The sequence below is a fragment of the Sorex fumeus genome, unplaced genomic scaffold (genome assembly GCF_029834395.1).
Source record: "Sorex fumeus unplaced genomic scaffold, SorFum_2.1 ptg000006l, whole genome shotgun sequence".
Taxonomy (NCBI): Eukaryota; Metazoa; Chordata; class Mammalia; order Eulipotyphla; family Soricidae; genus Sorex; species Sorex fumeus.
This window is the reverse complement of record NW_026606063.1, coordinates 21,792,011-21,817,528: the sequence shown is the minus strand read 5'-3', so window position 1 is coordinate 21,817,528 and position 25,518 is coordinate 21,792,011. Positions and strand designations below refer to the sequence as shown.

Below are 25,518 nucleotides of genomic sequence, written 5' to 3'. Positions count from 1 at the left end.
ACAACCTATCCAAAAGAAAAATGGGCAAAAAATAAATCACAAAAGAAATTCAAAATCATGCAAATGAAAACAAATATGTTTTTGTGACACAGCAATTTTTTTTTTCTTTTTGGGTCAGACCCAGCTATGCTCAGGAGTTATTCCTGGCTCTGCACTCAGGAATTACTCCTGGTGGTACTCAGGGGACAATATGGGATGCCAGGGATCAATCCCGGGTCAGCCACATGCAAGGAAAACCAATCTGCTGTACAATCACTCTGGCCCCCAATGACACAGTCATTCTGACGGAAATGCTTATAGAAATCTTATTTGTATAAATCTTACTTTATTGCAAATAAAAACAATCATTTTGAGAGCCAGAGAAATAGTACAGGGGATGAGGAACTTGCCTCACATGCAGCTAACCCAGGTTGGATCCCCAGTACCACATATGGTGACACGAGGACCATCAAGAGTGATCCCTGAGCACAGAGCCTGGAGTCAGCCCTGAGTAGAGCTCACGGTAGCCCAAAAACAAAATAAAAAAAAAAGAAGAAGAAGAAGAAACTGTGTGTGTAATGCATAGATATATGGTGTACGTATATAATGTATGTACATATATACACAAACACACATACGTATTCAATATAATACTACTCTGCCACTTATAGAAGACTATACCAAGCTACCTGAGGCAAAACTAATGGCTCCTGAGATGCTTCTGGTAAGTGAAAAAAGACCAAAAAAATAATTATTAAACATTTTCACTCATATGTAAACATTACTAAAGCAAATAAACTAGAGGGAAAAAAACTAACCTGAAACTGAAATAACTCCTAGACTTGGTAAAAACTCTAGAGGTCAGCAGAGGGGCGCTCCTGGTGGTGGAAAAGCCCTGGAACCTCAGTGTGGAAGTGGTGAGATTTACAGCATGGTAAAACTGAATTCCTGAAATTCAGTAATATTGTAACGTAATGGTGAATCAGAAAAGAAGACTGTAAAGGTACCCACATAAAAATATCGAATAGGACTCCAGAGATACAGCACAAGAGATACAGCGCTTACCTTAGGCACTGCTGACAGAGTTCGATCCCAGCACCCCATAGAGCCCCCTGGGCTCCACCAGGAATGTTACCTGAGTGAAGACCCAGGAGAAAGCCTTAAGTGCCACCCAATGTGCCCCCCCAAAAAACGGAAATCTCAAATAATAATGCATTTGCAACATTAAAAATAAGTAATCTAAAAAAAAGTGGGGTATTATTCATGATTGAGGAACATTAGTAATATTTTTAAATGCTTAGCCCGCACGGCAGAGCCTGACAAGCTACCCGTGACGTATTCGATATGCCAAACACAGTAACAACAAGTCTCATGATGGAGACTTTACTGGGCCTGCTCGAGCAAATCGATGAACAACGGGAGGACCGTGACCGTGACCGTAACCATTAAATGCTTAAAAGAGAAGAATTTCAATAAATTCTTAAAGGAAAGAGGAATTTTTATCAGAAGCAAGCACAAAAGTTCCCTTTATAAAGAGGAAGTGGAACAAAAGAACAGAATTAAAATATTGACAGTACTATTACCTCTACTGTATATTTTAGTGTTTGTTTATAAACATACACTACTCAAAAAAGTTTAATATTTTTTTATTCTCGATAATAGATATTTAAGTGTTCATCACATCATTTGCTATGTTTTTCTCTTGCTTAAGGGAACATCAAAATATAGTTTCCAAAATTATACACAAAAACGTTTCCAACTAATAAAGTCTAATAGAAAAGATTCTGAGAAAGTCCAGAAGAAAATATTCCAAGTTAGTTTTAACACTTAGTCTCAACTCCCAAACCTAGTCAAATCCTGAAAATGAACTTAGCATAGGACATCTTTGTGATATATCTTGAGGTTGTTTGTATACAATGGTTATAACGTACGTATTCAGTGATGTAGTAATGAAAGGATTATTACAATTTTTTCAGAAATTAAGCCCACAGATAATATAATAATACATATATAATGTAATAATAAAATTAATGTTTTACTTTTTTGTGGGAAGTTCTACTATAAACACTTATACTGGCAAGTACACTTTGCTAAATATACCAGGAATTTGGCTCGTAAGTATTTAATCTAAGAGTCATATTTTGAAGCATAATCCCAAAAGATCTGAAACAAAAATTTTTTTTCCTGTTTCATTGGGTGGGGAACACACAGGCAGTGCTCAGGGCTTACTCCTAGCTCCAAACTCGTGGATCACTTTGAAAGTCCTCAGGGGACCATATTGGATGGAGATTGAATCAGAGTCAGTCATATCAAAGCAAGCACCCTACCCACTGTACTACTACTCGTAGGCTCAACAAAATAGAATTTCTCTTAGAGAAATTGAATTTTTTAAACTAAATCTTTAAGGGCGAAATTGCACAAGGTCTAATGATCAAAGTATCAGATTTAAATTCTTCTGCAACAAAGTAACTGTGTGATCTTACATCCCTTGGGGGCCAGGGAACCTACCTACTCAGAAGGTAGCGTGCAAGCCCTGCAAGCTGAGACCCCAAGTTAGACCTCCAGCACTGCATGGCACCAAGTATCACAGAGCGGGGTCTGGAGTGATAGCACAGCAGGTAGGGCGTTTGCCTTGCACGCGGCAGACCTGGGTTCAATTCCCAGCATCCCATATTGTCCCCTGAGCACCACCAGGAGTAATTCCTGAGTGCAAAGCCAGGAGTAACCACTGAGCATCGCTAGGGATGACCCAAAAAAAGAAAAAAAAAAGTTATCACTGAACCCAGCAGCATCCCATCCTCAGGCCCGAGCATTAAACCATGAGGAACTATCATTGTGGGAACCCTGAGCATTGTGGGGGAGAGCGAAATAAAAAGAAATTCCCTTAATTCCAATATTTACTAAACACAAATTATGTCTGTTGCACAATGAGGAGTATGCTAAGCAACAATCAAGAACCTTATTGAGGGAAGAGAGCAACAGTACAGCAAGGAGGGTGTTTGCCTTGCATACAGCCGGCCAGGGTTCAATCCCTGGCACCCCATATGGTCCCCTGAACCCTCCAGGGGTGATCCCTCAGCAGAGAGCCAGGAGTATGCCCTGAGTTCCACCAGGCGTGGCCCAAAAACAAAACAAACCACCAAAAAAAAAGGGGGGGGGGCGGGGAAATGCTGTAATTCTTGGAATCAATTCACAGTTTCAAATCTAGCTCCTTCAATTCATCAGTATATACATACTACGGGCACACACTGTGGCCCCTATTTCCTTTGATCAAATGTCCTTGAACATACACTCAGATGGGAAAGTAAACTGGAACAGTCTACTTCAGGGGAAACTGCTGGTGAATACAGACTTCTACTGTACAGCATCTTGAAGAACTTTGAATTAGGTACCAAAAAGCCCAAAGGGCAAGCAGATGCCTCGAGAAAGAGGTCAAAGACTTCCCGGGGAAGCACCAGTGAAAGACTATTTTTATTTCGTTGGTTTTTTTTTTCCACTTTGAGACACTGTGATTTACCATACTGCAAGGATAGGATTTCAGCATACAGCATGACAACGCCACGCCCTCCACCAGAGTGCCACTTCCGTTCCATTATCTAGTGTGCCCACCCACCCCACCCCCATCCCCATGGTTAACTCGGTTCTGTAAACGAGATCTCTAGGCATTTAGTCATCTGTGATTCCCTTTATAGCCCATGTGAGAAAGACCATTCTGTCTCTGTCCCTCCACTTCTGCCTTCGCTTAGCAGGATACTCTCAAGATGACTCCACACAGCAGTAAATTGCACTATCTCTGAGTGGTATCATCTGAGTGGTCTTCCACTATGCATATATACCCTAATTTCTTTATCTAGTCATCTGTTCTTGGACACTTAGGTTGTTTCTAGATTTTAGCTATCATGAATAGTGCTTCAATGAGAACATAAGAGCACTAAACTCTTTTTAAATAGTTTTTAGGTCCATGTGGTAGATGTGTTAAAGATTTTACTTACAAACCCAGGCAAGATAAGGGATGGGGAGAAAGAATATTCTAAGTCAAAGCAACTGATTTACAAGAACATAGATGAGTTTGAAAGTGGTGTGTTCGGAGAATAAGAAGTGCAAATGAGAGCTTCTGGTCTAAAAAAGCTAGCAGAAGTAGCTAGACGGACGTTCAAAGGGATTCAACGATGCAAAATGCTTTATCTTGCTCCCTTCTCAGACCTTTATACACTTTCGGCCTTCTGTATTACTGCCGCTGTTGAAATCATGCCTCCATTACTAAACATTCGCCACTTGGACAGAGAGATTGTGTTTGTATCCTTCAACACATTTGCAACTGCTTCACTTGGAAAACATCTATCTGCATTTTCGTAATGTAAAAGAAACACAGGGGCACAGAGATAAGTAAGACAAAGGCTTTGTCCTTGGCTCAACCTCTCAGGTCTCCATTCTCCCATTTGAGAAATGAAGGGGCCAAAGCTCATGATGGATGGAGATCTCCTCCAGTTCTGACAGGCTAAGAGTCTAAACCCCAAAGCAGAAACATCGGTGTCAGACAATCAATATAAACTGCGGCTGTCAGGGTGTGCAAGAAAATTAAGAAAACCCAAAAGAAGTAAATTAAGTGAGCATAGGTAAAAGTAGCAGCTTGAGTTGAAAATAAGTAAGGAGTAGTAGGGGCAGAACGGCCACCCTAAGCACAACAACACACATGACACTGGTGAGCCGGCCGACTAAATGTGATACTAGAAATTAATTGCAAGAAGAAAAGGAAATGGTTTATTACGATTCTTCAAACTAATAAATTATTGGGAGACTCTGCCATCTAGTGGTTCCAAACTATTCAACAATCAAAGAAGAAGATCCCTCTTGAACAAACTACTGAACAATACTTTTGTCCCATGACCAATGAATGAGTCTGCAACATAAAAACAGACAAGAAGTAAACAAGCAGAACTTACCCATCCCTAAAGGAAAAAAGTGCGTAAGGCTATGCCTCACGACGTACAGGCTCAAAAAGTGATACCCGCCACCCTACCAGAAGAAGCCATCTCTCTCAGGACAGCTAAAATAGTCACAATTGCAATACACTTTAATGTACCGTGAAATTATTTACAACAAAAATTCTTATAGTTGGTTATTTAACATTCTTCATATGCCTTTTTATCTGATAAGAAACCCTTTACATCAGTGGTTCTCAAGTATAATATACATCAGAAGCACCGAGAGAGTTTGCAAAAGCATCAAGCCCTGGGCTCTCCTCCAGAGCTTCTGCTTGGGCAGGCTGAGGGTGCTCTCCTCTCATCTGAATTTCTAATAATTTCTCCAGTGATTCTGGTACAGATGGCGCAGGGCTCACAGTAGGAGAAGCTCACTTTATATTCCGCTTGAATCTAAAATCTCAGCTCTGGAGGGCAGTTGACTATAAATCAAATTATGAAGCATCATACTATTTAGTCAACACACGCTTAAGAATGATTAAAGAAAGAGATTCGGTTCTATTGACTGTTCAGTTGTTAAAGACAAAATATGAGAATTTTGTTTGGGTGGAAAAGATACTACTAGCCTAAGTAGTTTGGTAATGAAATCATTTCATTCTCCTAGAAACTTGATAACCAGGGTTTAATTTATTTAAAACTAAGTGGTACCTACCAATAAATGCCATAGAACAATTTATAAAGAAGGACTGAGGAGTATGGGAAAATCTATAAGTTTCAATCTTACTCACTTTGTGCTTTCCAAGTAGAATTGAGTCTATATTAGAAAGATGATTGGATGGCAAAGAACAGAGCAAACATTTTCTGAAAAAAACTAGATAATGCATATTTTGGCTTTGTGTGCTCCATGATCTCTTTCACTACTTTTTTCTGTCACTGTATGAAAAGCACAGACAAAAAAATATATACGGAAGAGGAATGAGCCTAAGTTTTATTGTTTTCAGACTCTGAGAACTGAATTTCATACAACTGTTGCATACCAGTAAATATCCCTCTTTGCTAATTTTTCAAACATTCACTGTCACTGTCACTGTCACTATCCTCCCATTGTTCATCGATTTTCTCGAGCGGGCCCAGTAACGTCTCCATTGGAGACTTTGTTGTTACTGTGTCTGGCATATCGAATACATCACGGGTAGCTTGCCAGGCTCTGCCGTGCGGGCGAGATACTCTTGGTAGCTTGCCGGGCTCTCCGAGAGGCGCAGAGGAATCGAACTCGGATCGGCCATGTTGGCTGCGTGCAAGGCAAACGCCCTACCGCTGTGCTATCGCTCCAGCCCTTTCAACATTTTTCAAACATTGAAAAATGTAAAATCTATTTTGGGCTTACTGATCATACAAAAATGGGCCTCATTTATAATTCTTTCAGTATCAATATTGCAAACCACAGTGATCAAAAGGAGAGAGAAAGAGAGAAGAAAAGCGCCTGTCATAGAGGCAGGCAGGAGGTGGGGGTTGATGGGTGATGGGAGGGAACCTGTGGACAGTGGTGCTGAGAAATGTACACTGGTGGAGGGATGGATGTTGGAATACTATATGACTGAAATCCAATCATGAACAGCTTTGTTAAAAAAAAATTCAATTTAATTAAAAAAAATAAACTGAGAAGTTTTGCATATGGCCCTTGAGTTAGTAATAAAACTCAGCTGCTTAACCATTAAGCAGCCTTATGAAACTGAAAATAAAACATGGGCCAGACTTGGGACAGCAGCTGTATTCTGCCAACCCCTCGTGTAAGTAAAGGTCAGAGAGCAAAAATATTAAAAAGAAATGAAAATAGCACTTAATAACCCTACCTTCTTTGTAAAGTTGCTTAAGGTATCAGAGCTTCAATTTCTCCAGCAGGATCAGTTATGATAACAGTTATGGAATTATGAAGGCACAGATTCTTCATAACTATTAGAATATAGTATATTAGTAGCATCTAATAATCAGTAAGTCCTCTAAATTATTTTTTTATCATCTTAATCTCAATTTAAGTCAATTCACAATTGACAAAGTGCCTAAAATTTACAGAGTACTGTTACCATTGTAGGAAATAGTATACTGGAATTGCTTTTTCTGCCTCAGGAAATTTACCACCCTTTGTGTTAAAAAGATACAATTTCATCTACCAAATAAAAAACCTGTTGTGAGCATTACAATTACATAGTTGTTCAGCCTGGACTATTAAAGTTTAATTCTTTCAACACCAGGCTTCTATTTGTTTACTCAAATATTTATTGAGAATCCATGCCCAGTTCTAAGACATGAAAACAGCCACAAATAAAATAAATTCTTGCTCTTTTAGAGCTTAAATTCTAGTGGATCTGTATTATTTTAATCCCTTTTTTACATTTGTTTTTTTTTAACAACTGAAAATATAATAATGACAGATATTCATGCAAATCACTCTGATGAGCACTGATGATACAGTGCAATGCCAGGGGCATCACCTTCCGGGATAAATTACTGTCTGTTGAATAAATTAATGCATTCTTTCTTACCAACATAAAGATGGAGTTTAAAGGGTCAGTTCAACCAAACATTACAGAACTGATAGATAAAAAAACAAGAAGCACATTTCAGGCAGGGGGAAAAAAAAATATGAAAAGCTTGATGTCTTTCAAGAACAAACAGATCTTGAGAAACCCAGAAATATTCATATGGTGGGGGCCACAGAGTTATTTGTTGGCCCCCAGGATGGTCCAAGGGGGCCACAGGTGAAATTCTTATAAAGGGAGTGAGGGGGACACTGTGGTACAAGTCTAGAGCATGAACCAGTAGAACAGGGAGGTTCACAGAAAGCAAACCAGGTCGGAAAGAGGACATGATCAGAAAAAGACCTACAAAGACTAGGCCATAATTTCACATTAACTGGATTTTTTTTTAAATGATTAAATAAAGTTTTAAAAAAGATACAGAAAGGGACTCAGCACCCTACAGGCCCTGACCAAACCCAAGCTCCCTCTCTATTCTTATAAATCAAGCTGTAGTGGAACACAGATGTTCATTTAAATACAAGATTCCCCCCACTCAAGGACAAATTCACATTCAAAGGCTGGCTGATCACCTGCATCACAGACAAGTATGATTCAAAAAGATTACCTTAATAACATATTTTGAAACAGAGAGAACACATCCATCTTTAGTTCCAGCACGCTGTTATATATTCTCTTTCATATTAGTGTCACTGCTAGCCTCTTAATGTATCTAATTTATCAACTAATATTTATCATACACGTGTACACATAGGGAAAAACGCAGTCCATTTACAGTTTAATAGTATCCATAGCTCCAGACGTCCACTGGAACATACCCGCATACATAAATGGAGAACACGATGTTGTCTATTCCTGCTTTCATACTACAACAGAGAAGATAACGTATTCCAAGGAACCGTCTAGCCCTTTATCCAAAAAAAAAGTATTGAGATTTGGTCTAAGAAAAGAAAAGAAAGAAAGGAAAAAGAGAGAGAGAGAGAGAGAGAGAGAGAGAGAGAGAGAGAGAGAGAGAGAATAGAATCTCTAAAGTTTACAAAGGCAATTTTTCTGGTCTGTAAGACCAAAAACATTTATTCTTATTCCTCATTACTACAATGCCAATGGCAAGATCATTTTATTCATTTTATTTAATCTCCCAAAGCTTTAGCTTTAGCACAAGATTTCTCAAGGTTGGGAGAAAGAGATTAAGGTTGGGATAAGAATCCCCCGTAGCATCTTATTAACAAAATAGATACTAGGATTTCACCTCACACTTCTCTCTACCTGATCAAGCCTTTGAAAGTAGAGTTTGGGGTGCAATTTTATTTTTAATTCTTGGTAGATGATCCTGTTATCCATACCTTATAAAGAAACATCAGCATCATAAACAGAACACCAAGAAAAATACTAATGAATAGACTGATTTAGATTGCTTGGATGTCCATTCCCAAGTTTCCCTCCTTCAATACACAACTGCTGCCAAGGATTATCATCTAAAGTCCAGTCCTGAGGATGAATTTAAGCAACTCTATGATAAAGCACAGAAAGTTTCGCATCCCCATGCGGTCCTTTTCACATCTACCATGTTTCCTGATTTCAGAACTGCTCAAACTATGGAAACATATTCTCACATTATATTCCAATAAGAATAGATTCATTTCTGAAATCTTGCTCAAATTTCTCTTATGAACATTTTATCTCTGAGTTCCAGACACTCCACATTGAAGCCTGAAGTTTTCCCAGTTACAGCTCTGCTAATGAGTCATTTCATAATGCCTTTGCCAGATTTCCTATTACAGTTTACTACTTTCCTGCTAGATGTCACCTAATAACCTAGACTAATTCTCCTGTGTACTTGAGCAGAATATTAGAACACCATTTATTATCTGTGTCCAACATGAGACACAACATGAGAAAAAAAAAGGGGGGGGACTTCTTTTGATGTTATACATACATACTTTGATGTTATACATTCTTTTGATGTTATACATAGGACAATCATGAATAAAACACAGGGCTCTGTCCCCTCATTCATAGACATTCTATGTCAGAGGTTTTTATCTATTTGTCGTTTAATATGATTAAAGATCATTTCTTTCTTCCTATAAGTTGAACTAAAAACAAAGATCCATTGTCTTTTTTCAATTCTTTTCTCCCCAGAGGGAACTACAATAGGTAGTATCAGTCCAAATAAGAAGAAATTCAATATGGCCCAAGTAGGGGCAGGGGAAAGGTGGATTTCAGTCAAAGAAAAAAGTATCTTGCTTACTATTAATGAAATTCATGAATATATAAAGCTGTATCAAGCTAAACAATAAACAAAATGTTCTGGGGGAAAAGGTGATTGGTTTGGTGACTGGTAAACCAGATGAACAAATTTATCTATAAAGGTCTTGAAACATCCATAGGACTGTTACAAGTTAAATGAGGCCCTCCTAAAAAATGAATGTACAAAGGGTGATAAATAGGCTAAAGTTAGCACTGTAGCACAGCCGTCCTGTTCATCTAGTTGCTCGAGCAGGCAGCAGTAACATCTCCATTTTGAGACTTGTTGTTACTGCTTTTGGCATATAGAATACGCCACAGGGAGCTTGCCAGGGTCCGCCATGCGGGCGGGATACCCTTGCTGGGCTCTCCAAGAGGGACGGAGGAATCGAACCCGGGTCAGCCGTGTACAAGGCAAATGCCCTACACACTGTGCTATCGCTCCAGTCCAGGCTAAAGTTAATTCCCAAATAATATTTTTTTCAAAGCAAAGGGCAAAAAAAATTCAACTACTAAGCATTTTCTCTCCTACTTAGGAGTCAGTCCGCTTAAGACGAAGATACCTCTGAGTCACACATATCTACCTATCAAAATGTATTCTGGGGCCAGAGAGATAGTACAGCAGGTAAGGTGATTGGTTGCCTTGCATGCAGCCAACCCAGGTTCGATCCCCAGCACCACCTATAGTCCCAAGCATCACCAGGAGTAATCCCTCACTACAGAGCCAGGAGTAAACCTGAGCACAGACAGGTGTTGTCCCCCAGCACCAAAATATATATATTTTTTTAAATATTCTAGATAAAAACATCAGAGATTGCTTCCATGCCTCTCCCACCAAAACTAAAACCCTTGTGACCGCAAAAAAAAAAAATCATTACAATGGTAAGCTCAGCAAATCCCTCATTCACATCTTAAGGCATATGTAGTTTCAGTACTACAGGGACCCCGTGATTATGGAAAATGTCCATTAGTATAGGGCAACAGATGGTCACAGATTTGCACATGCAGCAGGGCCAAAACAAAGCCACCCACAGAGGCCACAGACTTGTAGTCATGACAAAATTTCTTAGGAAAAGCAATGGTTAAACAGAGGCTGAGGGAATGCACCTACATGTACTAACAGGTGGCAGAGGAAGATACTGTCCGTGAGGCTCTGAGGCAGAGGAAGGTGAAATAATGCTGACACCCAGTGATGCGTGTTTCCCAGTTCTCAAACCAGCCATCAAGAACCATTAATCTGTGTTATTCTTAGAAATGTCAGATTTCCCCAGCAACAGGCTAGTTCCCTGAGAAGTCAAGGCCCAGGCCATTCCCTACAGGCCCAGCGACCTCTAGTGGTCAAGGGGTCGTGCCAGAGAGACCGCCAACAGGAATATACCTCTAATTAGCCAATGCAGCTTTCTCGCCAGTCCACACTATCTCTTCATTTCCCTTCAAAAACTCAACCTGAACCAAGGGAAAGAAAAACTATTTCACACTGGAGGAATGAGAAATGAAAAAGTTCTTAAAATAATGTCCACTGGATTACTGACATTCATTCTTTGAGGTAGAAGACTGCACATTATGTCTCAAGTGCCAACTCTCCCTACGTTATCAAAGGCTAACCCCATTTTCACATTAGTAAGAGACCAGCAGTGATCATGAAGACGATGTGAGTCCCTTTCCTAGAAGCAATTCTTCATAAAATTATTAATCATATCTAGAGCTCATGAAAAATTTCCTAGTGTAATTTACACCTAACTGTTCATCCGGCAGCTATTACAGTCTAATTTTTCACAATGCCAGCGCCCTGATTCTCACAGAATACACTTGCCCTTAGAAACCAGAAAGACAGATGGGCTACTGTATAGCAATGGAACAGGCATTAAAGTTCATGGACTGGCTTTCAGAAGTACCTTATAGATTAAAAGGCAACATGCACCTCAGAGGTAGACAAAATTTGCTCATGCTCAAAATCTGAACAAAACTTTAAGGCAGAGAACTCTCAGTACAACCTTCACAGATCAAATTTAAATATTAGTGAAACCAACCTCCATTTTCCTAAACAAGAGTGACACATTAAGAAAAGAGTGTAACTTCTCTGCATCTCTACTGAACACCCTATGCCCATGACTGTTTTTATTTCATTTCAGGGTCCGTTATCATCCGTGAAACGGCAGCTGCACACTCACTCACACACACACATTTTAAGCTTCTACTAAGTACCATCTCCATGCTTGGAATATTCTTTCCCATAAAAAGGGACCTACTTATTTTAAAGGCTTAAGGTTTTACTGAAGGCTAATCAGCAGCCCACAAAACTGCCAAATCGTTACACATAAAACCATTTAGCACATCAGCATGCCATTCCTTCAAGATATTACCCCCTCTTTCCCTAAGTGAACAGCAAGAAAACAGTTACTTCACACCCTTCGGCCACTCATTCCTATTTGACTATAATCTTACTTTCAGGAAAGAAAACATTGCATTACGATAAAATTGTCTAATGATTTCTGTAAATTTTGCCACAAGTTCTTTATACAGGATCTGCATTTAGCCTAAGGGAAAAAAAGTTAAACATTCAAATGTGTGGATTTTCCTTTGTACAACCATGACATACACCACTAGTCAGCCAGGATTTCCCCCAGAAAATGTAGGGGAGAAATATGAGTATTCTTTTTTAACAAAAACCTGGGCATCTTTTGAACACAGAGATAAAAGCATTTAAATGAAAGCATATTTAAAGGATATTTTTGCTTTCTGATTAATTACACTTTATTAGTTTTATTGGGGTCTGATTTACATTCCATTAAAGGAGATATTTAGGGGCAATGGAAATATTCTTAAATTGTAGCAATGGTTGTACAACTATATATTCACTACAATGCACTAAATTATACAAACAAAACATCTCAGAGTTCTCAGTGATTCTGAGAATGAGTGATAACTTCTCAAAAGGACCCAGGAAAGAAGGTGTGTCTTCTGTTTTTTTGTCATTCCTAAAATGAGGTATAAAAGAATTTACCTTCCAATATTCATTATCTGTATGTTACTAATAAATTACTATTGAAGACTGAAGACTGAGCACATTAATATTTTGACTATCTAAATTTACAAGATTAAGAACAGAACCTTTGTATGAAGCTACAGACCTAAGGTAATATACTGCTTTACAACACATATATAAATAATCTGGGTTTATTAAGTGAATGCCCTTATCTGTTAGTGATTCCCAAACTACACTGTACCCAGCTAAAAGGCAGGTCCTACAGCTGAATCTCTACCACTGAGTACGCACACATCTATAATAAAGGTTTAATGCTATCCCTTCTGAGAATGAGGGGAAAGTAAAAGGTTCCTCTTGCTGGAATGAGAGTCAGCTCTAAGACAAAATTAACAGAATCAAAAGAACATTAAAAAAAAGAAAAGAAAGAAAGAAAAGCAAGGCATAGGTGGGTGAAAGAGGAGAAGCAGAACATAAGATACTCTGAGAAGTTAAAATACATTCCCTAGGCTACAAGTTAGAATACATTATGAAGAAATAGTCGAAATCAGCAAATCCATAGAGCATATTCCAAAGCTTCTCAATTAATTTTTGTTTCGTATTACGCAATTTACCACTTCAATTTCTCTCCTTCAATGGTGCACACAGCATCGGACATTACGATGAATTTCATAAAACCCTGAGTTTGTATATTACCAATTTATCCCCACTCCACTCTGGCTGATTTATTTCACATCTATAAAATTCTTGTGGGTGATAAATATCACATGCTCACATTACTAGGGAAACTGAAAATAAATAAAACTGTGATGAATATTTCAGCTTCTTTCATTTAAAAAAGACGACATAATGGAAAATATAAACAACCTAGCAATATTTTTGTCATGCACAACAGGGCATTTACACAGACTCCTTGCTTTATAACCATTTTCATTCAGAAAACTTAATGCATTCATCCATCTCCAACTTGATTGCTTTTCAAGAGTTGCATATGATTGCAGAACCAACTAGAAGCTTTCTTTTCATCGTTTGTTAATATATTTACTTCCAAAATTTTTATGAAAGACAATCCCCCCCACCTAAAAAGAAGAAAACAAACAAAAAAAAAAACACTTTCCTTTGCTTAAATACTAAATCAAAAAACAGAAATTCTTAAGGGCAGTAAATGTGGTTTTCGCTTATTAAAAATTGCTCTCAAGTCACATAATTTTAAAACTATGCTCCCAAGTGAAACCTATTTATCCTCCTGAAACACTGCTAGGAAAGAGTAATCAAATACTGACTTTTATAATACATCAGTACAAAAGTGTAGTGGCTATAAACTAAATAAAGCAAAAAAAAAAAAACACAGAGGATTATGATACAACATACACATATTTTAAAAGGGACATGAAGGTCAAAACAGAAACATGAGAAATAAAGAATATAGCAAAAGAGAAGCAAAACAGAAGAGAAAAACCAACGGAAGAAACAGTAATTTTTATTCTCCATTCAATAAATTAAAAGTTACTTGTCCAAGGAAAACCCAGAGAAAGAGGAATCAAAACCAAAGAACAGAGCTCTGTCACTAGATGCTGTTGCACTTACAAAGACATAAGCTGCACACTTTTTGCCATTGAGTATCTGACATTCTAATCGGAGATATAGGTCCTATTCTACAAAAAAAAAATATTACAAATGGGCACTGGTGGAGGGATGGGTATCTGACCATTGTATAACTGAAACCCAAGCACAAAAATTTGTTAAGTCTACAACTGTACCTCATGATGTCTCACTAATAAAAACTAAAAAAAAGAAATATTCTACACAAAAGAGGAAAAATAAATAAATAAAATAATCAGGAAAAAAAAAGGACAAAATAAAAACAAATTGAAAGTGAGCCATTTCATCTCTGAAATACAGATTTCTGCATCCATCCAATTACAAAATATAAGGGAAGGAAAAAGGGCTGCTTACCTATGTGCAGGATGGTAGATAGCTGTGTTGATTCCATGAGGATAATGACTGCTGAAGTTGAAAAAGTGACTCTCTTGATAGCTCTGGTTTGTTCCAACACTAAAATATAGAAAGGCACAGAGGGAAAAAATACATTAAGCCACAGTGAGGTACCACTAAATTACCACTAAATATCCACTAAAATGTCTATAATTAAAAAGACTGATATCATCAAATATTGCTGACGATGTAAAACCAGCAGACGCGGACACACTATTAGTTGAAAAACAAATGATAGAGCCACTTTGGATAAAGGTCTGGCCATTTCTTACAGATCTAAACTATATCTACTCAAAGTTAGAGTTTAGATCTGTAAGAAATTTTACTCAATGATACTGATCCAAGAGAAATGAAAATGGACAAAAAGACTTGCACAAGAACAGTCAACACTGCATAATTTATAGTAGACCAAAAGGGGGAACTTAAACAGCTCACCAATGAAAGAACAAATAAAAGGCTCAGAAATTTAAAACAAAAAAAAATCATGAGTATTGTGGAATGAATGCTTATGGGCCTTCCCCCCATCCCCAACCCAGTCCCCGTGGACTGAAGGTTAGTATCCCCTGATATCATTTCACAACCTTAATGTCACTGTGTGGTATTTGGATGTGGATTCTAAAAGAAATATGACATTGTCCAATATGAAGAGATAGTGCAATGGGTAAGGCACTTGCTTTGCACGCACCCAACTCTGGTTCAATCCCCAACCCACATATCATTCTGTGAGCTCCACCGGGAGTGATCCCTGAGTGCAGAGCAGGAATAAGTAGTCCCTGAGCACCACCACATGTGCCCTGCCCACCCCACCCACCCCCTGAAAGAGAGAGAGAGAGAGAGAGAGATTTCATCTCTCAAATGACCAAAATATATTTGCCTTTTATATTTGGTTTTTATCCACTGTTGCTGGCTTGAAATTTTCTAAGCATTGAGAGTATTTAAGTGCTGCCTATTAAGTCATGATGACACCTTTTGGGAAACGCCCGCTGGCTGCTAGGGAAACCAACAAGTACGGAGAGCATCCGGTCCTGTGATCTCTGAGGAGGGAACGGGGGCTAGGAAGTTGGTTCAACTGCTAGTTGTGAATTAGTCTACCAGTCCCGCCTATAATGGAGCTGCCTATGTCATCGGAAGACAGAGTTTAGGGAGCCGCCAAGCTGGCAAATGTGAAGATTTGGGAGATACTGGAATGTTCTGGGCCCTTCCTCTATACCTGCCCTCCACATCTCTTCCCTTTGGCAGTTCCCTTTGCATCCAGTGGGTAAATGGGTTTCCTGAGTTCTGCAAACTACTCAAGAAAATTTGTCAAACCTGAGAAGGGAGCCTGGGATCCTCTGATCTATAACCAGTTGGCCAGTACAGACAACAACCTGAACTTGGAACTGGCCCCTGAGATTTTTAAAAACAAGGTTGTTGGAGCTCAACTTTGTAGCTAGCTGATCAAAAACATAGGTAATAATAATCTGGGCTTGAAAGTGATGTCTGAAATGGAAAGGGGTCTTAGGAAACAAAGGCCCCAACCTACAGAATATGATGCTATCTCTACGCAGGCATAGTTAGGATTAAGTTGAATGTGGGGACACTTTGCTGGTGCCAGAGAATTCCTTATCAAAACATGGAAAGGCTTCAAAATACAGCCTCACAACGGAAATGGGTCCAGGAATCCCATAGAGGAGGTACCTAGGTTATGAGGACAGGAACCTCAGAATGTCCCCTTATAAGAGGTAAGAGGTTCCTTCCTCCAGGTGAAGAACAAAGGAAAAACAGGCAATCCACAATCCAGAACAGGGCCATCAATAGAGCACATGTCTATACCATTATCTCAGACTTTCAGCCTCCAGAACTATGAGAAATTAATTTGTCATTATGTTAAGCCACCTAGTTTACTGTGTCTTGTGAAGCACACTGAATTAAGAAATGTGAGAGATATATTTCGTACAGTAAAATATTAATTATCTATGAAAGGAATAAATCAGTGATACACGTAAAAAATGGGACGGATTTCAAACTATGTTGAATAAAAGACTGAGATGGGAGAGTATAAGCTATAGGAGTATAACAAGGTGCATAATCAGAACAGGCAAGAAATTATGGTTATGGGAAAAAATTAAAGTAGCTGTTCTGTGAATAAGAGTACACAAATTTATTGAACACAGATTATAAGAAAATTGTCTAGCATAATGCTAATATTCTGGACCTTGACAAGGGTTTGCACTTGTCAAAACTGCCAGGTATAGTTAAAATTTATAACATGCAATTTTTTTCTCAAAAGTAAAAATGAAATAATGAAGTTTCATATGCACTGAATAATGAAAAAACTTCAATTAACAATACTCATACTAAAATACAAACAGATTGAAATACATTTAAAAAATGAGGTTCATGGGAAGGGGGGCGTTCCGGTCCGTCCTTCACGCCCTACCGAGGTCACCAGTTGCCCCCCACGAGCGGCTCTCCAGCACGGCCACAGCCCCAGAAGCACAAGGGCTTAATGCAGAACCCAGCAGCTTGGAGCAGAAAAGTGAAAGGACTATGCGTTAATCCAGGCAATCATTTCTGCCCAGAGGGGAAAGGGTGTTGCTCCCTTCCGCCCTCCTCCCTCTGGAAAGAAAGATGGCGGCCACATGGGAGCCTTGTGGACAGCAGGTATGAGCCGGGGGTGTGGGGGCGACTAAAACTTCATGGGAAGGGGGGCGTTCCGGTCCGTCCTTCACGCCCTACCGAGGTCACCAGTTGCCCCCCACGAGCGGCTCTCCAGCACAGCCACGGCCCCAGAAGCACAAGGACTTAATGCAGAACCCAGCAGCTTGGAGCAGAAAAGTGAATGGACTATGCGTTGATCCAGCCCATCAAGTCTGCCGGAGGGGAAAGGGTGTTGCCCCATTCGCCCTCTCCTCTCTGGAAAGAAAGATGGCGGCCACATGGGAGCCTTGTGGACAGCAGGTATGAGCCGGGAGTGTGGGGGCGACTAAAACCTCATGGGAAGGGGGGCGTTTCGCTCCGCCCTTCACGCCCTACCGAGGCCACCAGTTGCCCCCCACGAGCGGCTCTCCAGCACGGCCACGACTCCAGAACACAGAAACCAATTTCTTAACTATCTGACTTTCAGTAGAAATACTTCCAGGGTCAATAAGTAAAATAGCAGAAATCCAAAACCAACATTTAATTCTTGAACCCAGCTGGAGAAAGCAAATCACTTCACAATGCTTTTTCAGCATGTCTGATTTGGGGGGGGGGGGGGGGGGGTGGTAAACTCTAAATAATAGTGGTGAATCTTTTATTGAAACAATCTAATCAAAGCGGATAGAGTGTTAACTAGAATTCATCTGCCTCACAGGGACGGGGAGGGGTGGGGGGTGGGGTTTTATTGGGGTTCTTCATGGGAAAAAATAAGTATTGGTAAAGGGAAATGTGTTTGATATTTGCATGACTGAGACATAAACCTGAAAGCTTTGTAACCTTTCCCACAGTGATTCAATAAATAAATAAAAAAAAAAAAAAAAAAAATGAGGTTAATGACCAGAGAGATGAGTGTCATAAAAGATGGCTACCAGAAATATGGCATTACAAGTATAATAACGTGCTACTCACAGGTCAGTGCAAATATGTGAGTGTTCACTATACAGTTTTTAGACTTCCCATTATATTCACAACTATTCATAGCAAAATACTGAAAGAAAAATTAACAAATAACCTGATCCCAGTGGAATAACCATCGTTCCAATAGAATTTCCCCCAATAAAGTGTGTTTTTACCTTACAAGGTAACTTCTAAGTTCTCCTCGGTAATTGATGACCAAGAGTTCAGCAGACCATTGTGCACTTGCTTTGTACTCTAAAAATATCAACCCAGCAATGGCATAGCTCAGATCGCCTAGTAAACTAGATGCCTGTGGAAGAGAGGAGCAATTAAGTGACAAAAGGAAGACTAGGTAGAAACTAACACTTAATGCAACTTGTAATTGGAGGATAGCCAACACACTGATATACCTTCAATAATAGAATCCCAACATTAATTAGTACACTGAAGAATCACTGTCACTGTCACTGTCCTCCCGCTGTTCATAGATTTGCTCGAGCAGGCCCAGTAACGTCTCCATCTTGAGACTTGTTGTTACTGTGTTTGGCATATCGAATATGTCACGGGGAGCTTGCCAGGCTTTGCCGTGTGGGCTAGATACTCTCGGTAGCTTGCTGGGCTCTCTGAGAGGGGCGGAAGAATCGAACCCGATCAGCCGGGCCAGCCGCGTGCAAGGAAAACACCCTACCGCTGTGCTATCACTCCGGCCCATACTTAAGAATTATACAAGTCAATGGGTCTAGGACCAAGCACTCAAATACAGATCAGAGGTCAGTACCACAGGCAATACCACAGCATCCTCCTTGGATGACACATTCACGTAGACAAGTGAACTTACATTCATATTGTACTTCTATTGAAAAAAAAAGGAAAAGTAAAAAAGTACTACCAAGATACAGCCTCAAAATTCTAATATTTAGCATTCAGGTATAAGTTCTCAAATGCTGATTTCCACACCAGCAATAACTGGTGCTTTTTAAATAGCATTCACAAAATGAGGGAATGGTCACCCTCAAACAATGACAAACCCTTCGCCTTGGATTACAAGCCTGACAACAGTAGGAGGAGGAGAGGGAATGAAGGTCACATAGGAGGTGACATAAGGACTGTGGAGGAGGGTCATGGGCACTTTGGTGTTGGTGGGATGCAGTGGCTTTTTATATCAATACCACAAACTTTAAACTATTGTAACTATAGGCCTAAGCTATAATTAAAAATATTAAAAACAAATTAAAATGGGGGCCTGGAGAGACAGTACAGGTGTAGAATGTTTGCCCTCCACAAGGCCTACCCAGGTTCAATCCTCAGCATCCCATATGATTCTCTGAGCTTCCCTAGGAGTGATCCCTGAATGCAGAGTCAGGAATAGGCCCTAAGGACAAAAACTAAATAAACTTATTAATACAATAAACAAAATCATTTCCACCAAAATAAGTAAATAAAACTCTTCAATTATTTTGAGCATCCCGCCCGCATGGCAGAGCCTGGCAAGCGACCCGTGGTGTACTCAATATGCCAAAAACAGTAGCAGTAAGTCTCACAATAGAGACATTACTGGTGCCCGCTTGAGCAAATCGATGAACAATGGGAGGACAGTGCTACGGTGCTACCTAATCATCAATTTAAAGAAAAGTAACATACTTAAAATACTCAACCTGTCTTTACGTACCAAGTATAAGATCATATTGCTATATAGACCTAAAGGCATATGTGTCTTGGAAAGCAGATATATTAAATTTTATCACCTTGAATGGCTTCACATAATCTGGCAACACATGATAAAACACTGTACCTGTCTATGACTCCTGAACCTTTGAAATGTGATCCACCTGAAGTAAGATATACCACAAATATGGGCCAGGGAGCTAGTAGAGCAAGTAGGGCACTTGCCTTGCACACGGCTAGCCCAGGTTCGATCCCTGGCACCTCTTATGGTCCCCAGGGTCCCACCAGGAGTAATCACTGAGCACAGAGCCAAGAGTAAGCCCTGAGCACAACCAGGTGTGACCCCGAAAGACAAATTAAAAGTGAAAGGTAAGAAGGACAGAGTAAAAACATAGAAATACAGGGATCAGAAAGAGAGTCACGGGTTAAGGTGCTTGCCCTGGAATTCACCCAGCCAATTCAAATCCCCGGTATCACATATAACCCTCAAGCACTGTCAGGGTCACCCCTGACCACAAAGCAAGGAATAGCCAATGAGCACTATGGGTAGGGGCCAAACCCCCTCCCTCTAAACACATATACAGAATTACAGAAGTTTAAGACTAAGAAATGTGAACTAGGGGGCTGGAACAATAGCAGAGCAGGTAGGGCATTTGCCTTGCACATGGCCGAGCTAGGTTCAATTCCCAGCATCCCATATGGTCCCCCGAGCACCGCCAGGAGTGATTCCTGAGTGCAAAACCTGGAGTAACCCCTGTGCATCGCCACATGTGACCCAAAAAGCACAAAAAAAGAAGAAATATGAACTATCCCAGTAATTGTACAATGCTTACACATTAAAATGCCATTTTTAGATATAATGGATGATCTAATAATGAATTACTTTTTAATGTAAAATAGAACATTAAATCTCACCTACTAAGTCTTAAATACCGTTATTACAAAATCTTTAATTACATATATAATTACATTTACTGTTCACATTACATTTCTTTCCGCTTTTTGTCCAGGGGCTCAGAGATTACTCCTGATTCTGTGCGCAGGTATTCCTCCTGACTTGCTCAGGGGACCACATGTGGTGCCAGGAACAAAACTAGGGTCAGTTGCGTGCAAGTAAGGCGAGTGTCATCACCCCATAATTGATTTCTATTAGACAGTGGTATTGTAGAAAATAATAACACAAACACGTTAGTTTGGTTCCCCAGGACTTCCAGAATAGGAAGCCAAGGACTTCTTTCTGAAGCCAAGGACTTTTTCTTCTGAACAAAAATCTTTCTCTATAGCATTAGTTCTCATCTCATTTCAGATTAGTGTTTTTAATCTGAAAACACTATTAAAACCCAAGGCCTAGTCCAATCAATTCAAACTTTTTCTAAGTGGAGCCTGGGAGACCCGTAACTTGGGCTCTTTTATCCCTTGATAAAGCTTCCCAGGTGTTTCGGTTTCAAATCAACAAGAACTGAAGCCACTGTTCTAACTGCCTGTCTCTTGTTCACATGAGAAGGCACTGAACGTGGGAAAAGTCACAGAAAAAAGTCATCTTACTCTCTATTATTTCTCTAAACTGTACAATGAGGTAATGTATTCAAATTACTCAAAGGGTTGTTGTCACCAGTAAACGAGTGTGTGAGTGTGTGTGTGTGAGTGTGTGTGTGTGTGTGTGTGAGATTCACAAAGCATAAAGCATCAAATACCAGTTATTGCCACGATTTACTGTTTTCTTCAACCTCCCTGTCAATTTTTATTTTTTTTGATGGGGGAAGGGATTTTTGGGCCTCACACACAGTAGTGCTCAGGACCTTTACTCCTGGTTCTTTGCTCAGGGACAGCTCCTTGCAGTCTCAGGGGAATATATGGGATGCCAAAGATTAAATCCATGGCAGGCATATGCAAGGCAAGTGCTCTACCTGCTATACTATCACTCCAGCCTCCGCTACCTATCAAAGTCTACCCCACAAAGCTATTCCTGTTGTGGTGACCCAGAGACTTCCTTTCCTCAATGAAATTTTATACCACTTCTCTGAATGTCTAGTTAATATTTACTAGCATGTTTTAAAAATTATACATGAATCAGGTATTATAAAATACAAATAATGAACAATGAATATTCTGGGTTCTGATCACAAACTAAATTCTTATTATCTGAGCATGAAACCTTATTGGTTTGATCTGTATTTCCCAGCTCGTCACTTTCATTTATTTATGAAAAGTAGCCCCAAAACTGTCCTTAGTTCAAGTGTGTCCATACCGGGGTGATAATGAAGAGTTCACTTCCCATGAGGTCAAACACCCTCACAGTTCCTGTGCTTTCAGCATAGGCCAGCAGGGTACAATCATGACTCCAGGCTACTCGTCTCCACTGGGGCTTGGGGTCTTTGGGAACTAGAATGAAAAGAAAGTGTGTGTAACAGCATATTATAAGGTTGGGTAACACAAGGACTACAACAAAAATAAGCATTCATTAGAAAACATGAAATTTTGCATTTTGTTATAACATGGATGGAATGAGAAGGTCATGCTCAGCAACTGTGTTAGAGATAAATGTATAAAGTTTTAGTTATTAAAATAAATATCAGGGAAATAATGTATGGTCTGCTATATAAAGTACTGATACTGTACTACTTATTTAAAAGACCTACAAAGGGGCTAGGAGGACTGTTGGAATCATCCACAACTGTGTGGGGTGTGGAGGGTAGGTATGACAGAGAAGGGACCAGAATGATAATAATAGCCGGAAATGATCACGCTGGACAAGAACTGAGTGTTAAAAGTAGGTAAACGGATACACCTGATAACATTTCAAGTATCAATATTGCAAACCACAATGCCCAAAAGGGGTGTGTGTGTGTGTGTGTGTGTGTGAGAGAGAGAGAGAGAGAGAGAGAGAGAGAGAGAGAGAGAGAGAGAGAGAGATGCCTGTCACTGAGGCAGGCTGGGAGAAGTGGGGGGTGACGGGAGGGAAACCGGGGGCCCTGGTGCTGGGAAATGTACACCGGTGGAGGGATGGGTGTGGGAACACTGTATGACTGGAACCCAATCATGAACAGCTTTGTAAGAGACTATATCAGAGTGATTCAATTTTTAAAAATCTTAAAAATAAATAAAGGCCTACACAATACTGAACCAATATATAAAAGGTCTATCACAAGAACAAAGTTAATTCTGTATTCATGGTTACAGACCGCAACAGTGATCCTTCTGTAATGTGCTATAAATAATCTATTAATTAGCTAATCATTAGTTGGACACCATAAAATTGTACTGCTTGTTAATCATATCTCTATTTTAAAATCCATTTAAAAAAAAAAAACATTTTCTGGGACCCGGGAATGAGGCTCGGTGATAGAACGCCTGTCCTGCAGACCTGTGGTCCCAAGTTGGCTCCCCGGCAACCCCACCGAATCGCCAAATGCCATCCCCGCGGCAGCACTGGCTCTGGGATGCCCCAAGCAAGTGTGTGCAGGGTCCAGAGCACCCAAGCAAGCGGGCGATGCCGCAGCACCTCACCAAACATATGGCAACACCCCAGCCACACGGCGCACCCCAACCAATCCTGTGACCCCAGGCTCCACAGCAACAAGGAAGGAAAGGGGGGAAGGAACCTAAAGTATTGCACTAAGCATCCCCTTGCTTACAAAGGGTGCGGATGGGCGGGGGCCGGTTGGATCTCTAAAATGTTGAACTGGGCAGCAGCCCGGTAAGAGGCCCATTCACAGGGTAAGGGGGAAATCCTCCCACCATCCCACAGTATGAGTAGAAAATAGAAGCCTTAAAAGCTCTGCCGGGGGCGGGGCTGGAGCAATAGCACGGCGGTAGGGCGTTTGCCTTGCACACAGCCGACCCAGGTTTGACTCTCAGCATCACATACGGTCCCCCAAGCACCAGGAGTGATTCCTGAGTGCAGAGCTAGGAGTAAGCCCTGAGCATCGCCGGGTGTGACCGAAAAAGCAAAAAGAAATAAATAAAAGTTAAAAAAACTAAAAAAAAAAAAAAAAGCTCTGTCCCTATTTACTCTGAAGGCCACTGACACACCAGTGTGCCAGTGACGAGCGACTATGCCCCCCTCTGGGGTAAGGGCACAGGAATAAGACACCAGAGAAATACTTTGACACATGAAACCAAAAGCACAGAGATTGATCAGAAATCATTCCAGCCGGCATCTCAATGTTTCTTTTCTGTTGGTCTGGTGGCATTTTTCTTGGGGTTGCTTAAGCCCAAGTCCGGGGCCTCACGGATGCAGTTATATAACCTACCAGTGAGCTACAAGTCCAGTCCCCAACCCCACCTCCAACCCCCAACCCGGCCTCTCCAAAAGCCAAAAAAAAGAAAAAAGCATCCAAGGTATCTTAAACACAGCAGATAAAAATGCCAAGCAGGGGCCTGAGTGACAGTACAATGGGTAGAGCAACTGCCTTGCATGCAGCCAACCCAGGTTCGATTCCCAACATTCCATATGGTCCCCTGAACACCATCAGGAGTAATTTCCAACATCCCATATGGTCCCCTGAACACCATCAGGAGTGCAGAGCTGGGAGTAATCCCTGAGCATCGCTGGGTGTGACCCAAAAAGCAAAAAAAAGAAAAAAAATAAAGCCAAAGAAATACAAAGTTGGATTATGATGACAAAGTATGAAAAACAGAAAAATACAGATATTTAGGATTTAAGTTGTGTGTGTGTATGTGTAGAGAAGAAAAGAAAAAGAGATAAACATACATCACAAGTGCAAGAATTTTTTTAATCAACACTGCTTATATGTCAATACTTGTATTTTTTTCCGACATGAATTGTTTTTTAGCACAATAAAGTGAAAGGCTCTGAGAAGAAGACAGGGCTGTGAAATGCTACGCTGCGTGAGGTACTTTTCAGGTTCTTGGCAGTCTGCTTCTTTCTCTCATCATTTAGAATCCCAGAAATAGCAGGGATGGGGGTCAAGGGACATGGGGGATGGAGGGGCGGCACGGGTTAGGCCTAGGATGAGTAAGAGGGGGAACTCTGGTGGGGGATATGATCTTGGAGCATTGTATGCGTAAAATCTGATATTAGCAATATTTTAAATCATGGTGCCTAAAAAATGATATTTAAAAAACAGAATCTGGAGCCAGAGAGATAATATAGTACGTAAAGCACTTATTTCCCTTGTGTACGGCAAACCTGGACTCAATCCCCAGCACCCTGAGCCTGCCAGGAGTGATCCCTGAGCACAGAGCCAGTAATAAGCCCTGAGCACCGCCAGGAAGAGCCAAAAAAAATTTTTTTTAAAAAATCCCCTTTAACCTAGAAAAACCTCATGGATCTTTTTTATTAAAACCTAGGAAAATATTGGAAAATATTACATACATTCCAGAATAGCAATTTTTAAATGATAATAAAAGGAAGAAAAAGACCAGTTCTGTCTTCTGATAGCTTCAGAAAACATTTACAAGCACAGATAGGCACAAAATGATAAATAACACCAGAATAGAAGACCCACATACACAGATGCTACATAAATAGCAGCAAGAAGATAATAGAAGGCCCTGAAAAATATTCATATGCTAAAACAGGCGACTTTTTTTTTATTTATTACTGTTTTACCTGCAATAACAGATCTTTCTAGCCATTCATTTTGATAGG

At 40.1% G+C, this 25,518-nt stretch overlaps 1 protein-coding gene across 1 annotated transcript in view; it reads right to left on the bottom strand.

The window, feature by feature from the left end:
* NBAS (NBAS subunit of NRZ tethering complex) overlaps positions 1-25,518 on the bottom strand; it is a 389,024-nt gene that overhangs the window by 339,230 nt on the left and 24,276 nt on the right. Inside the window, exons 7-9 of the mRNA XM_056124489.1 lie at positions 22,153-22,286; positions 18,416-18,549; positions 14,625-14,723 (exon numbers count right to left, since the gene is read on the bottom strand). Of these exons, the coding sequence (XP_055980464.1) occupies positions 14,625-14,723; positions 18,416-18,549; positions 22,153-22,286 (367 nt within the window). The remainder of the gene's footprint in view (positions 1-14,624; positions 14,724-18,415; positions 18,550-22,152; positions 22,287-25,518) is intronic.